This window comes from Globicephala melas, chromosome X (genome assembly GCF_963455315.2).
Source record: "Globicephala melas chromosome X, mGloMel1.2, whole genome shotgun sequence".
NCBI classification, from domain to species: domain Eukaryota; kingdom Metazoa; phylum Chordata; class Mammalia; order Artiodactyla; family Delphinidae; genus Globicephala; species Globicephala melas.
The window spans coordinates 85,043,936-85,058,926 of NC_083335.1; the positions used below are offsets into that span (position 1 = coordinate 85,043,936).

General features: G+C 52.0%; 1 protein-coding gene across 4 annotated transcripts; it reads left to right on the top strand.

The window, feature by feature from the left end:
• Nucleotides 1-2,556: 2,556 nt before the first annotated feature.
• On the top strand, nt 2,557-12,383 carry SLC38A5 (solute carrier family 38 member 5). 4 transcript variants are annotated; one of them, XM_060292749.2, is made up of 16 exons: nt 2,557-2,614; nt 4,819-4,872; nt 4,952-5,027; nt 5,368-5,483; nt 5,574-5,647; nt 6,204-6,296; nt 6,423-6,501; nt 8,204-8,286; nt 8,599-8,657; nt 8,759-8,881; nt 9,093-9,172; nt 9,816-9,916; nt 10,165-10,280; nt 11,088-11,232; nt 11,326-11,429; nt 11,928-12,383. In XM_060292749.2, the coding sequence occupies exons 2-16, from the start codon at nt 4,820-4,822 to the stop codon at nt 12,027-12,029; spliced, it is 1,404 nt and encodes a 467-aa protein (XP_060148732.1). In that variant the 5' UTR covers nt 2,557-2,614; nt 4,819; the 3' UTR covers nt 12,030-12,383. The 4 variants fall into 4 exon arrangements, with proteins under 4 accessions (XP_060148732.1, XP_030702576.1, XP_060148733.1 ...); XM_030846716.2 differs by lacking the exon at nt 2,557-2,614 and adding an exon at nt 2,660-3,390; XM_060292750.1 differs by lacking the exon at nt 2,557-2,614 and adding an exon at nt 4,374-4,407.
• The last annotated feature ends 2,608 nt before the right edge of the window (nt 12,384-14,991 follow it).

The window sequence follows — 14,991 nt, forward strand, 5'->3', positions numbered from 1 at the left end:
AGATTCGATAGGAATCCCAAGTGTCCCACGAGGGTCTGCTTTAATGAACCAACAAAAGCCTTAAATGACCCTGAGAAAGGGCCCTACTTTGATGAACGAACAAAGCGTTCTTATCCCTGGCACGGCCTCAAGGCCTCTGTCAAGCTTAAAGACATCTGTTCTTTCTAAAGCAGGCTGCCTCTGCAGCCAGATTTCACTTTCCCTTTGTTTTTCCTCCTACCAGCATATGTGGAACACCTGCTATTTGCAATGCCCTGAAACTTAGCTGAGCTATGGGGTGCAGAGCTGGATGAAGGTTTGCCCCTCCCCTAGAAGAGTTCACTCGGCAGAAATAAAAATAATGATGATAATATGACACTTGATAAGTAGCATTCATTGACCTCCAGCTGTGTGCCCAGGTGGCCTTGTGCTGGGCAATGTTGGAGGGCAGGGCTGGCCCTTGGAGGGGAGGACAGTGATCAGAGGAGGAAGCTGCTCTGGGAGGTGGTGGGTGAGGGCATCTGTTTTTTGTTGAAGTTTCACTAGTTCTTTGGATGGGACACTTCAAACTTTTCTTGGAATCTAGACACCTGCCTAACCAGTCCCCGTCCCCCGCCCCTTAGTCATTTGGGCCAAGGCCTCTGCTGACAGGTGTCTCTTTCCCTGGCTGGCCTGAAGCACAGATGTTTAATGGCTCTCAGGGGGGAAGAGGAGAGAGACGAGAGACATGGAGTAGGCCGGGATAGACGGTGGAGTGGTGTGTGTGTGTGCACCCGCTGGCTTGTGCCCGCGCGCCTGTGTATGAATACCCTGAGGGTATCTCAGCTACCTGTACATGTTCCCAGCAACAAACACATGTATGTGAGTTCCACGTGTGTCTTACTATGTTACTTGCCTGGTTGTGTCTTGTGTCTATCGCTGCCTATCCAACTCGTGTGTTTCCTTTTTGACAACTGTGTGTTGGTCCCATCTGCTTGCGCAATTCATCTATATGGGGCTGTGTGTGTGTGTGTTCCCTGGGTGCTTATGTGTCTCCTTTGTAATGCTCGTGGGTGAGAAGTGTGTTTATCTGTCTCTCCTCTGTGTGTGTGTCTCCGACGTCTGTGTGTCTTTCTTCTCTGGCACCATGTTTGCATCTCTCCTCGGTGAGTGGCTATAGGTGTGTGCTCCCTAAGGGCATTTCTTCTGGTGCCAGTGTATGTTCCCTTGTTTCCTCTTCATGCAGCTTTAGGTGTATTTTCTGCATTTCCTCTTTGTAATGATAGTGAGTGTACTCTCTGCATCCCTGTTTTTCCAGTTTGTGCGCCTACATATGCATTCCCTGTGCGTGTCTTCCCCGACTTGATTTGTGTGAATAGCTGTGTATACACGGCTGTGTGCACCTATCTGCTTGAATGCAGTTGTGCACGTGTCTGTAACTGCGGCTTCTCTGTCTGTACAATCGTGTCTGCCTGTGGGTGCCTCTCTCTCTGTGACCAGAGCTGTATGTGGTCGCAAGTTCATACACAAATTCACATGCACAGAGGTATCATGATAGAGGCTGAACCTGGACGTTGGCCTCCAGGGTCATCTGAACCTGGAATCACGTGTGTTGGAGATGCTGGGCCTGTGTATGATGTTGTCGGCTCTGTGGAATCATATCTGTCTGTGTGCTCTGGCTCCGTGTGTGGCTGTGAGTCTGTGTGTGATTTGCCTGTTGGTTCTCTTTGGTGTGGCTGTGAGTCCGTGGGTGACGATGTCTGTGAGTCTGTAGTGGCTGTAAAGCAGTGTGAGCCTATCACTGCATCCGTCTGTGATCTCTGTGTGCGGCTCAGTGGGTGATGATACTTATCAGACTAAGTCACTCTGTGTGGCTATATGTGGCTGTCCCATGGCCTGGGCTCTCCATGTGCCATCTGCGCGTGTTCGTATTGGTCAGCCTATATTCTCTGTGTGTGGCTGGGAGTCTGCATGCGAGTTTGTACCTCTGTGGGTGATGGCGAGCCTGCCTCCATCTCTAAGCCCCTGGATGGGGCTGTGATCCCTGAGTGTGCGGGAGTCTCTCTCCTGCTGTGGGGAAGTGAACGCCCCATCCCTCACCCTCCTCCCACTGCGAGTGGGGTGGGAGCCTTCAGGCTAGCTTTGAAGCCCCAGCCAGCCCCTGGCCTTTCCGGGAATTCTGTGCTCCCTGTGGGGGGCGGGCAGGTGGGTGGAGGGGCCGGGACAGAGGCCTCTTGTCCACCTGGGCCACAAACAGCCCAGTCGAGTCGGGCCTGGACCCCATGTCCACCCCGCCTGACTTCCTGTGGGAGACACATGCTTTGCCTGGGACAGACATGCCTGTCACATGCCCGAATGGAGTCAACTGACAGACCCCTATTTAAGAGAGACAGGCAGACAGACAGTGGGGCTCCTCCGTTAGGGTGTGGACAGGCTCCACCCAATGCCTAGGCTGGGGTCCAGGACTTCAGGGTGTGCCTAGTTTGCAGACAGTGTGTATCCACACTCCCCGCCCAACTACAAGTGCCCTCCCTGCATCCCTCTGGGGACCCCCCCCAAGATCTAGGGTCCTCTCTCGGCTGGGCTGTCTGTCTGAGGTCAGCCTCTGGTGGCCTGGCTGTGCCTCTCCCTGCACCTGTCCCACTGCTGTCCCCAGGTCTGTCTGCTCCTCTGCCTGAATCTGACTTTCTCTGCCTGTTGCCACCTGCCCCTCCATGTGTCTCTCTGCCTCAGCAGGACTTGCTCTGTCCCTTTGAGCCAGTGTGTCTGTTCCTAATCTCTGTTTGGGGATGTGTCTGGCTGTGTCCACCTGTCCATCTGCATTCATCCAGGAGCTTGCGAGAGCCTCTCCTTGCCCACCGTTTCTGAGTCTCTTTCTTCGCTGACTGCCCCTCTGCCTGTCTACCACTCCCTCATACCCTTTCTGTCCCCTCCTGTTGTCTGTCCTTGTGCTGTTTCTTCTGCCTGCCTGTCTCTATTTGGGATTGTTTCTCTTCCTATTTCTGTCTCTCCTCCTGCCATCCATCCCATCCCACTGTATGTCTGACCCCTGAGTCAGTTCCGTCTGTCCCTCTCTCTAGGAGTGGATCTACTCCCTTGATCTTTCAGCCCATCTCCCCCACCTCCCCCGAAACCTCTGTTTCCCTCCATGTGGGTTCAGATGAAGGGAGGCACACCTCCCCCCGACTTCCCCCTGCCCAGAACCAGAAGAGGGAAACTGAATTAAAGTTAAAACTTTACAGGAAAAAAAAATCCGCCTGCCAGATGGGGCCCGGGCAGTGCTGATTAGCCGCCGAGCAAGCCCGGCGGAGTTGATTGGTCAGAGGGCAGGGGAAGGCAGGGTCTGGTTGAGCGGGAGCCCTGCCGCCCGGCGGGGTCCCAGAGCCCTAGTTCTGAGTTGCTGCCGCTTCAAGAGCTGAGAGGAGCAGGAAGGTGAGGAGGCGGGTGCTGGCCATCGAGGGGGGCTCCTGAGTCCCCAGGGCACGAATGGGGGTCCTGGGAGAGGGCTCAGGGGCTCCCTGGAGGCATTTTTAGCACTAGTGTGGAATTGAATGGGAGGGGGAATCCTTTTGGTACCCTGATCCCAGGAAATGAATTCAGGAGTGGGTGGGAGGCTCCAGAGGGTGCTCGTGGCTGATGAAGGGGCTCCTTGAGAGCCTTCCCCGACCCAGGAAGGGGATTCAGGGCTTGAGTAGGGGGTTTCCTGGAGGGAGTTTTAGTCATGATGGGGACCTTGAATGGGGGTTTCTGAGATACGGCGTTCCCAGGAAGTGAGTTCAGGGCTGGGGGCTTCTTCAGAGACACTCCGTCCAGAAGAGGGAGGCTCCAGGCTTGCGTGGGGATTGCAGAGACACCCCACCCCAGGAAACACATCAGGCCCTGGGAGGGGGCTTTTGATGATTGTCTCAGAGACAGCTCCTCTTCAGGAGGGGAAATTAGGGCTTGGCCATGTTCCTGAGACACCCCAAGCCCAGAAAGGATCTCAAGTCTGGAAGTGTCTCTAAAGTGACTTCTACTGGAATAGGAGTGTTTAAGACTTGACGAGGGTCCCAGAAAATACCTCTCTAGTCCCTAGAAGGGGGATTAAATGAGGGTCCCTGGGTCACTTCTATCCCTGGAGGGGGGTTCAGTTTGGGGAATTGCTTTTGGCCTCCAGTGAGAATATTCAGAGTTGTGGCAGAGAGCAGTTTGCCGCGTCCAGGTTGTGGGGGGCTGGGGTCGCTGAGCCCGCCTCCCATCCTCAGCCCCTCCAACAGGTTGCATCAGCTCTGGGCTCAGGCTGGCGGCCCGGGCGGGGAGGAGGGGGGTAGGGGGCGTTAGGAGGGGTGGGGCAGTCAGGCGGACACGTGTCCCTGTAAGGAGTGAGAGGCATGACCACTCGGTGAGGGTGGAGGGAAGAGGGGGGTGCGCGGGGGACCGGGGCAGGGAAGAGACAGACAGCAAGAGAGAGTGAGTCTGGGGTCTGGGAGGAGAGGCTATCCCAGCTCCAAATGGCCATCTCATCTGCTGAGGGGTCGGTATCTCTCTCCTTCTGTCTCTGTCTCTACCCCTCTACCTCTTGCTGTCCTCTTTTTCTCCATGTCTCAGTGAGTAACTGTTGGCGTCTCTCCCCTGAGTCCCTCTCTCTCTCTCTCATCTCTCTTTGTCGGCCTCTCCCTCTTGTCTCAATTATCTCCACTTGTCTCCCTGTCTCTCTAATCCCTCTGTTCCTGTTCCCCTCACCTCATCTTTGTGTCTCTGTTTCTATATCTATCTGTCTGTCACTATCGGACCCCCCCGACCCCCTTCATGTAATTCTCCCCACTTTGTAAGCCCCCCTGCTCCATCTCTGAACCCCCCACCCCATTTCTCTGCCCACAGGATGGAACTGCAGGATCCAAAGATGAACGGAGCCCTCCCTGGGGGTGCTGTGGAGTGAGTCGGGGACCCAAGGGGTTGAGGTCAGGGATCAGAATTACCTTCTCATCAGCCTCAATTTCCCTGCCTATTCTAGCTACAGGCAGGAGCACGAGGGCTTCCTGCCCAGCCATAGTCCTTCTCCTGGGAGGAAGCCAGCCCAGTTCATGGATGTGAGTGACCCCACAGGATCTGTCCCAGCTGCACCTTGCCCAGCTCAGCCCCTCCCCTGCTGCTCCCTCTTCCCGGTTATTCCCTTCAGCTGTTTTGCCTCTGGTCGCTGCCCCACCCTTCCCTGTTCCTCTCCACTTCCACCTGCTCCCCTCTAAAATCTCACCTAGCCTTTCCCTTTCCAGCTCTCCTCTTCAAATCCTTTTCCTTCCTCTGATGGCCCTTCCTGGGCTTCTCCTCTGCCCCAGTCGCTTCCTCCCTAGTCTTTCCCAGGCCCCGGCACTGGTCTCCTTCCCTGGTCCCCCTCCCCATGTGTGCCTGGGCCTTGCCCCTTACCCGCAGTTCGAGGGGAAGACATCGTTTGGAATGTCAGTGTTCAACCTCAGCAACGCCATCATGGGCAGCGGCATCCTGGGGCTGGCCTATGCCATGGCCCACACAGGGGTCCTCTTCTTCTTGTGAGTCCTAGGCAGTCTGGGGTGGGGGAGGGGTGTGGTGGGCAGGCGGGAGGCCTGGGGGCCAAGTCCAATCAGTGCCATCTGCCACAGGGCCCTGCTGCTCTGCATCGCTCTTCTGTCTTCGTACTCCATCCATCTCCTGCTGACCTGTGCTGGTGTTGTAGGTGAGACCCAGAGCTCAGCCTAGACCTTGGACCCCAGATCCTGGACCCAGGACCCCAGACACCATGCTCAGCTCTCTGGGCTCCAGACCCCAGACGGCACCCTGGCCCTCAGCCCTCATCTGGGCTCCCAGGTTCCCAGCCCTCAGCCCTCAGTCTGGCCATCAAACCAGAGCCCCCACCCCAGACCACTCCACGCCACTTCTAGCCCCCACCCCTCAGTCTCCAGCACACGTACCCATGGGAGCCAGCACCGCAACCCTGAGACTGCCGGTCCTCAGCCCCCAGCTCTCAGACTTCACTCCTGCCATGGCCTCAGTCCATATCCTGCCCCAAGACCCCAACTACCCACATCTGGCCCCCAACCTTCTCCCTGGCCACAGATCCACCTACCAGACTCCAACCCCAACTGCTTAGCCCTCACCTCCAGCTCCCAGCAATGAGGCCCAATTAGCCCAAGCCCCAGCTCCTCAGCTCCCAGACTCTCTGGCCTCCAACTCACCCCTGGCCTGGGCTCCTCGACCCACAATCTGTTCCTTTCTGGTCCCCTCCCCTCCAGGCATCCGAGCCTATGAACAGCTGGGACAGAGGGCGCTGGGGCCTGCGGGGAAGGTAGTGGTGGCCGCGGTCATCTGTCTGCACAATGTTGGGGGTGAGGACTCTGGGAGGTGGGGGTCAGCTTGGGGGAAGAGGGTGGGCTGAGGTGGGCTTCCCCAGGCTGGGGTGGGAGGGAGATGAGAGGGATCCTTCTGCTTACACCTCCCCCCACCTGCACCAGCCATGTCCAGTTACCTGTTCATCATCAAATCCGAACTCCCCCTGGTTATCGGCACTTTCCTGGACATGGACCCTGAGGGGTGAGTGTGCAACACCCCTTGGCTCTGGCCCACAGACCACTGATTCTGCCCGTGAGGTCTGGCTACTAGCTTCAACTGTGTGTCCAGCTGACCCCCAGGTCTTCCATTTTGAGACAGTTGGGCAGGCCAGTTTGTTCAGACTGCGATTCCTGTGTGTTGTGATGCCAGTAGTACGTGTGACTGTTGCTCTGGCTGCAGGAGTCCAGTAAGACCATGTGTTGATTTTTGTGACTGTTCTGGCTGACTCTGTGTGTGCAGGGTACTCTGATGTTGACCGTGTGGCTGTACCTATCCAGTTGACCTAAACTCTGTCCGTGGGTTTGATTCTGTGACTCTTATACTGGCAGGTTCTCTGGCCATCTGTATGCTAGCTGACTACAGCTGTGTCCTGTATACTGTGGCTCCAACCATGTGTGTTTGACATTTGCTTACTCTGACTTTCTCTGTCCAGTGGATTCTGTTTGATTCTGGGTCCATTAGGCTGGCTGAATCTGTCTAGCTATAAGTGTATGGTCACTGACTCCAAGAGAGTATGTGCACGTGTGTGTGCAGTGTACCGTGGTGCCAGCTAAGTATACGTGATTTGTGTTTAACTTTCTGTGTTTAACTTGGTGACCATCGTTCTGGCAAATTCTTTCTGGCTGTTTGTGTGTGATCCTCAACTACAACTGTATATGTCTTCTGTATTATGGTTCTAGCCATGTATGTTTGCCTGTTGTTCTGAGTATGTATCCAGCTGACTGTTTAATTCTGGATCCATCGGCTGGCTGAAACTTTTCAACTGTTTGTATATGATAGCTGATTCTGTGTATACTGTTAGATCTTTGGTTTGATCCTGAAACCATCCAGGTAGCTGACAGTCTATGTGACTAGGTGTGTCTAATTATTATAATTAGCTCCCACTGTATATATGACCAATGGTACTTTGTTGGTTCATGTCTGTGTAACTGTGTGTCTAAGGTAGAAAGAGAATGTGTGAATACCTGGAGCATAGTAAGCACTTAATAAAATTCTTTTGAATAAATGAGCAGTTGTTCAGCCAATCCTGTATTAACAGACTATCTTGCCTGGGCACCTCCCTCCAATCTCTGTACAGATCCTGCTCTTTCTTTGAGCTTGGTTCCAACTGAGTGGCCAGCTGGCTGATTCTGTCTCTATTTCCATCTTTGACTGTGTGGCCAAATCGGCCCTGCCACTTTCAGGTGCTCAACAAACCTTGAGTTGTTCAAACGACCACACGTGTGTGTTTCTGACTTTTTGTCTGACTCTGCGTTGTTGCCTGCCTACCAGATCATCACACTGGTGTTCTACCTATCAGACATACCAGGGTCATGACTCTCTCTGTGTCTGGTACCTTGTGTTGGACTATGTGAGTCTGGCTGATGTGGGGTATTGTTTGCTCATCTGGTTGTATGTCCATTTGAGGTCTGATGGCACAGTTTTGTCCAGCTGTGTGTGTGTTTCCAGCTATATCCCTCTGACTGTGTGTGACTGACAGTCTGATAATCCGTCTGGCTGTTTCCATCAATCATTTTGTGCCATTTGTCTCTGCAACCACCTGGATGACTTCTCACAGCTGAGGGGTCAGCCCATCTCTCCTGACTGCATGCAGAAACCTCTCTGTCCAGCTGTCTTCTATGAGCGTCTGCCTGACAGTTTTCTTTGGCAGGCAGCTACTCACTATGTTTACCTGTCTCCTTAGGGACTGGTTCTTGAAGGGAAACCTCCTCATCATCATTGTCAGTGTGTTAATCATCCTGCCACTGGCCCTCATGAGACACTTGGGTAAGAGGCTTCCTGAATTGGTCATTGGATCGTGGAATTAGAGAAGGGGAGCCAGATTCAAAGAATCTCGACTTTCAAGGGCTGTGGAATACCAGAGGAGAGCTTGTTTGGTGTGGGTTTTTAACAGATGAATAGGAGTTTGCTAAGTGCGTGTGTGTGTGGTGGTGGTGGGGTGGTCCAGATAGAAGTAGAAGTTTGTGTAAAGTGTGGCAAAATTGGGGTGAGGGGGCCTTGAAGGCCAGCCTGCGGGGGTTGATATTTGCTCTGGGGGGGTCCCTTGATTTCTGAGGCTCCATATATTGCCCCTTGCAGGCTACCTGGGGTATACCAGTGGTCTCTCTCTGACCTGTATGCTATTTTTCCTCATTTCGGTGAGTCTGAGGGAGAAGGACATGAAAAAGTGCGGAGGGAGTTTGGGGCATTGGGACATAGCCTTCCGCATGACCTCACTTCCACACCCTCCCTCCCCCAGGTCATCTATAAGAAGTTCCAGCTTGGGTGTGCTGTAGGCCACAATGAGACAGAAGTGGAGAGGAAGAGCCCCCCAAGCCTCAACACAAGCTGTGAGGCCCAGATGTTCACAGCTGACTCACAGGTTGGTGTGCAGGCGTATGTCTATGCCTTGCACCTCACTCAGGTCCTCTGGTTCTGTCACACAGTGCACTCTGCTCAGAGTGGAGCCAGGTGTCAGACACTGGGGGCTTCCATGTGTCTGATATGGAGGGCAGTGGTGGGGCTGGGGGGATGGGGAGGAGAGGATGGATCCCTGCAGGCTCTAATCTCTTGTACTTGGGCGACTCCCCCAGATGTTCTACACAGTGCCCATTATGGCTTTTGCTTTTGTCTGCCACCCTGAGGTGCTGCCCATCTACACGGAACTCTGCCGGTGAGTGGGCAGGCAAGTGGGCATGTGTGATGGGGCAGCAGGTGGGGCGATAGTCATAAGCCGCAAGCCCTACAACAGTCCTTGTGCTGTAGCTTGATTGTGGCTAGATAGTGCCAAGGGAGGGGTTTGAGGTGGCCAGGAGGCCTTGGGGGATGCAGGGCAGTGACTGTTTACTAATTGGAACTTAAGTATTCTACTCTTTTAACATCCAGTACAAGTGTGAATGGACAAGTGGGCAGGCTGAGAAGATGAGATGGAGGGGTGGCATACATGGATGGGATGATCTGGAGATGGGGATGGTCAGATGGAGAGGGATATGGATGGACAAAGGGAGGGCAGGGATGATATGATGGGGGGATCTGGGGATGATCAGTCAGAGGGACTGATCAGAATGAAGGGAGAGGCTGTGACAGTCTAATGGAAGGGAGAGGCAGAGATGGGCGGAGAGATAAGCAAAGATGGTCATATGGGGTAAGATGGATGGACAGAGAAGATAGGGGAGGCAGAGATGAGCATCCCAGTGTGTACTAGCTGAACATCAGCTCTGGGAGGAGGGGACTCTGGAGGGTGGGGGCTGGTTTTGAGGGGCCTGGACCAAGTCCAGGGGTCTGGGCATGACAGTTCTATGACCTCTATACCTCAGGCCCTCCAAGCGCAGAATGCAGGCCGTGGCCAATGTGTCCATTGGGGCCATGTTCTGCATGTATGCACTCACAGCGACCTTTGGCTACCTGACCTTCTACAGTGAGTGGGGCTGGGGCCAGGGTTGGGTAGGGAGCTGGTGTGGGGACTGGGCAGACTGCTGGGCAGGAGCCTGAGCACTTTCCCTCCATGCCCTCAGACCTATCAGCTTCCAAAGGGACTGTACGCATCACACATGGAGATTTTGTCACCGTCTGTGTGTGTGTGCGCGCGCGTGCACACGTATATGTTTCTGGGACACTGGTCCTGGTGCTCCAATCACATCCCGTATCCCATGTCCCATGTCCCAGGCAGCGTGGAGGCGGAGATGCTGCACATGTACAGCCAGCAGGATCTGCTCATCCTCTGTGTGCGCCTAGCTGTGCTGCTTGCGGTGACTCTCACTGTGCCAGTCGTGCTATTCCCTGTGCGTTGGGGGCGAGGGTGGGCCCATGGAGCGGAGGGACATGGATGGATGGGTAGAGGGCATAGACAGGAATGTTTGGATGGACAGTGGAGATGGGAGTGGATGGATGGTTGGATAGAGGAGGTTGGGACGGACAGACGGGGAAGGCAGAGTTGTCAAATGGACGGAGAGGGAAAAAATAGATGGGCAGACACAAGGTGGACATAGATGGCAAAGCAGAAAGAATCAGGAGGACAGGGGCAGTCAGTTGGAGGGAGGAGGCACAGGTGTCTGGCTAGACAGAAGAGGGAGGAAGGAATGGTCAGACAGGGAAGAGGCACAGATAGACATTCAGGATGGAGAAATAGGGATGGCCAGAAAAAGGGTGGAGGCAGGAGTAGTGAGGTGTAGGAGGGACAAGGCTCTCAGATGGAGAGGTGGGATGACTAGACAGAGGGGGGAGATATGGAGGTTGTCAGATGGAGAGAGAGGGACAGGGATCTCAGGGTGAAAGCACAAGTGGGTTGTCAGACAGGAGGAGGCAGAGATAGTTGGATAGAGGAGGAGGACAAGATTTCAGACAGTGAATGGAGGAATAGATGGATGATCAGACAGAAGGAAGAGTCATGGGTTGTCAGACAGAAGGGAGACAGGATGCTCATTCAGAAGTTGGGAGCACAGAAGGATAGTCAGACAGGGTGGAGAGACAGTCAGATGGAGGGGAAATCAGGGATCTCAGACTGAGGGCGGTGTTAAAGACAGATGACTACATGGAAGGGGAGGTAGTGCTTGAGCCCTGACCTGTGTCCTACCCTACTCTGGTCACAGATCCGCCGGGCTCTGCAGCAGCTGCTCTTCCCAAGCAAGGCCTTCAGCTGGCCACGCCATGTGGCCATAGCCCTGATCCTCCTTGTCTTGGTCAATGTCCTCGTCATCTGCGTGCCAACTATCCGGGATATCTTTGGGGTTATCGGTCAGTACCCCCAACCCCAGTCCCAGACCCCACCTAATATGGGCCTTGTACCCCAAACTTACATTGATTCTGTCCCTCCTGCTTGTCCTTCAGGGTCCACCTCAGCCCCCAGCCTCATTTTCATCCTTCCCAGCGTCTTCTACCTCCGCATTGTACCCTCTGAGGTGGAGCCCCTCTACTCGTGGCCCAAGATCCAGGTGAGCATTCCAGGGGAGGGCTGGGGAAAGAGGGAGCATCTGCGGAGGGAGCACTCCAGGATGGCTAGAAGTTGAAGGAACATTTTCAAGAGAAGGCTTGGCGGGGAGGGGGGCAGATGGTCTGGAAGAATGAAGGAGATTGTCATAGGAAGGGCCTGAGCAGACAGAGCACAAGAAGGGTCTAAGAAGACAGGAAGCACTCAAAAGGGGGCTGGCTTATAGGAAGCATTCTTCAGACAGATGGAAGGAGCGCTCTTAGAAGAGGGTTGGAATGTTTTCAAGGAGGATGCGGGAGAGTACTCCCTGAAGGGTTCTAGGAAGATGGAAGGAGGATTCACAGGAAGGCGCTGGTTTTAAGGAAGGAGAGGGAGCAGGAAAGGAGGGTCATGAATGAATGGGGCACTCTCTGGAGGGGGTGGAGGGCTTGAGGAACATCCTTTGGAGGAGCTTGGGTGTAGGTACCCAACCAGCTCCATCTTTTCTCCCTCAAATCCACAGGCTCTGTGTTTTGGTATCCTGGGGGTCCTCTTCATGGCGATCAGTCTAGGTTTCATGTTTGCCAACTGGGCCACAGGCCAGAGCCATGTATCTGGACACTGACCAAGCCCTGCTCCGCCTGGGCTCCCGTGTGCATGTGCCTGCGCACGTGGAGTAAGATGGGGCTGCTCACCCGGGTCCCTCCTGCCTGGGGTGTGGAGGTGGCTGGTTCCCATCAACATGGCTGTTGGAGGAGGGGGCTACAGAGGCTGAAGAGTGGTCCTCTCCCTTCCTCCCCAGGGGATGCCGAGCTTGGATCATGGCCCTAACCCCAACTCCAGCCCCATGGGAGGAGGGGGAGGCCAGGTCCTTGGGGAGCCCCTGCCCAGCCCAGTCTTTTCTGCCTCCTCCTGGCAGAAGCTGTTTGTCAGGATCACCCTCGAGCTAAAGGGGAAGAATAAAGATGCTGAATTGCAACTCTGGCTTCAGTTTTTTGATCTCTTTCTAGGACTTCTTGGGGGACCTTTCCTAGGTTCACACAGGGGTAAATTGAGGCCCCAAGAGTAGGACTGCCAGCTCTCATCTGTTCACCCATATCTCCACAGTTCAGTAGCTCCCTACACAACTCATAGATCTGTTCACTTGCTCACTCAGGAAATATCTCTTGAGAGCCTACTGGCTGCCAGGCGCTGCTCTAGGTGCTGGGGATATAGCAATGTATCAAGCAGACAATAACCCCTGAAGTTGATGTTCTAACACAAGAAAGGGCAAACTATTGCCTGCAGGCAAAATTCAGCCCACTGCCTTCTTGTATGTCCCCCAAGCTAAGGATGGTTTGCACATTTCTAAATGATTGAAAAAAATAAAAAGAATAATTTGTGACCCTTGAAAATTAATATGAAATTGAATTTCAGTGTCTGCAAATAAAGTTTTATTAAAACACAGTCACGCTTGTTCATTTACACATTGTTGATGGTTCTTTAGTGCTACAGCAGCAGAGCTGAGGAGTTGCAACAGAGACCATAGGGCTCACAAAGCCCAAGGTATTTATTATCTGGCCCTTTTCAGGAAAAAATTGCTGATCTCTGATCTAGTAGAAGAGAGGAAAACAGATAATCATTCCCGATAAAGATGAGCACTATGAGGAAAATGAGTGATGACTGTGACGCCAGGGGTGGTGGCGGGGGGTGGGGGCAGTCAGGGAGACCTCACTGAGGAAAGGACAAGAAGCTGGGTCCTCGATTGGCTAGAAGGAGCAAGTCTCATGGTTATTTAGACAAAGTTCCAGACAGAGGCAGCAGCAAGTGCAGAGGGCCTGAGGTAGGAGCAAGCATAACAGGTCCAAGGAGGAGCCAGGGTGGCCATTTTGCTCTCCCATCAGCCAATTACACCACAGCCTTGCCAACATGGAATTTTGCCCCCCAATAGGTGAAAATGGTATTGCTGTTAAAATTCACATGTGTTTCTTTATGAAAGAAGTTTTCAAGTGTTTAAGAGACATTCATTTGTCTTCTCAGATAATTTTTGTGCATACACAAGCCACTACAGTTATATAATCTTTTTTCTCCTCTCCATATTTAGAAATGGGGCAGTTGACTAGAGTTGATTACTTCTGTATACTCCTTGTTTCACTGTTCCTTCCTTCTTCACTGCCACTAAAGTGAAGCACAACAAGCTTGCTTTATTTAAAACAAATTATTTATTTTTAAAATTTATTTTTTGGCTGTGTTGGGTCTTCATTGCTGCACACGGGCTTTCTCTAGTTGTGGCAAGCGGGGGCTACTCTTTGTTGCAGTGCGCGGACTTCTCACTGTGGTGGCTTCTCTCGTTGTGGAGCATGGGCTCTAGGTGCGGGGTCTCAGTAGTTGTGGCTTGCGGACTCCAGGGCGCAGGCTCAGCAGTTGTGGCACATGGGGCAGCATGTGGGATCTTCCCGGACCAGGGCTTGAACCCTTGTCCCCTGCACTGGCAGGTGGATTCTTAGCCACTGTGCCACAAGGGAAGCCCAACAAGCTTGCTTTTTAATAATAAATGCTAACTTGAAATTCCAGTGCCTGGCCTTAAAAATGTAAATCTTCATATTGAACACCACCCAAAGAGATCATCCTCTCAACAGGGTCTCTTGCAGAGTGAAACTTAAATTTTGATGAAGTCTAATTTATCTTTTTTTTTAATGGGTTGTGCTTTTGGTGTCATGTTTAAGAACTCTTCATCATGCTCAAGTTTTAAATTTTTATGTTTTACATTTAAATCTATGATCCATTTGAATTAATTTTTATATTAGGTATGAGGTTTAGGTCAATGTTCTTTTTGGGGAGCCCGTGGATATCCAGTTGCTCCAGCACCATTTCTTAAGAAGACAATCCTTCTTCCACTGAATTACTTTTGTAATTTTGTAAAAAAATCAGTGTGCAACTATTTCTGGGTTTTCTATTTTGTTCTATTGATCTATGTGTCTATTTTCTCCACAACATCACATCTGATTCCTTGAAATTTAGTAGAGTGATTCCTTCCACTTTATTCTTTTTCAAAATTGTTTTTAGTTATTCTAGTTCCTTTGCCTTTCCACATAAACTTTAGAGTAATCTTGACTATAGCTACAATATTGCTGGAATTTTGATAAGAATTGCATTAAGTCTGTATATCAAAGTGTGGAAAACTGACACCTTTACTATGTTGAATCTTCTCTGGTTCTTTTCCTCAATATTTTGTAGTTTTCAGCATACAAGTTCTATACATGTTTTATTAGATTTACACCTAAGTATTTCATTTCCTTGGCAGCAACTGTAAATGGTATTATGTTTTAAATCTCAGTCCTCATGTGTTCATTGCCCACTATTCCCACTATTAATCACTATTCGTCAATATTGATCTGGACATGATGCCCAGTGCAATAAGAGGGGTAAATATTTTGAAATGATGGCAAATATAATATTCTTTTCAGATGATGAGATTATATACTTAGGAGGTCCAAGAAGATCAACAAAACTATTAGAATTAGAAAAAAGAATTCAGTAAGTTGGCATGGACACAAAATAAATATCCAAAAATCAACTTGTATTCCTACCTCTTGGCAATAATCAGA

Coding starts and splice junctions, on each gene's coding strand:
- SLC38A5 (XM_060292748.1), top strand. CDS start 4,449: ATGGCCATCTCATCTGCTGAGGG. Junction 8,882..9,092: donor TGTTCACAGCTGACTCACAG/GTTGGTGTGCAG, acceptor CGACTCCCCCAG/ATGTTCTACACAGTGCCCAT. Junction 11,233..11,325: donor GGATATCTTTGGGGTTATCG/GTCAGTACCCCC, acceptor CTTGTCCTTCAG/GGTCCACCTCAGCCCCCAGC.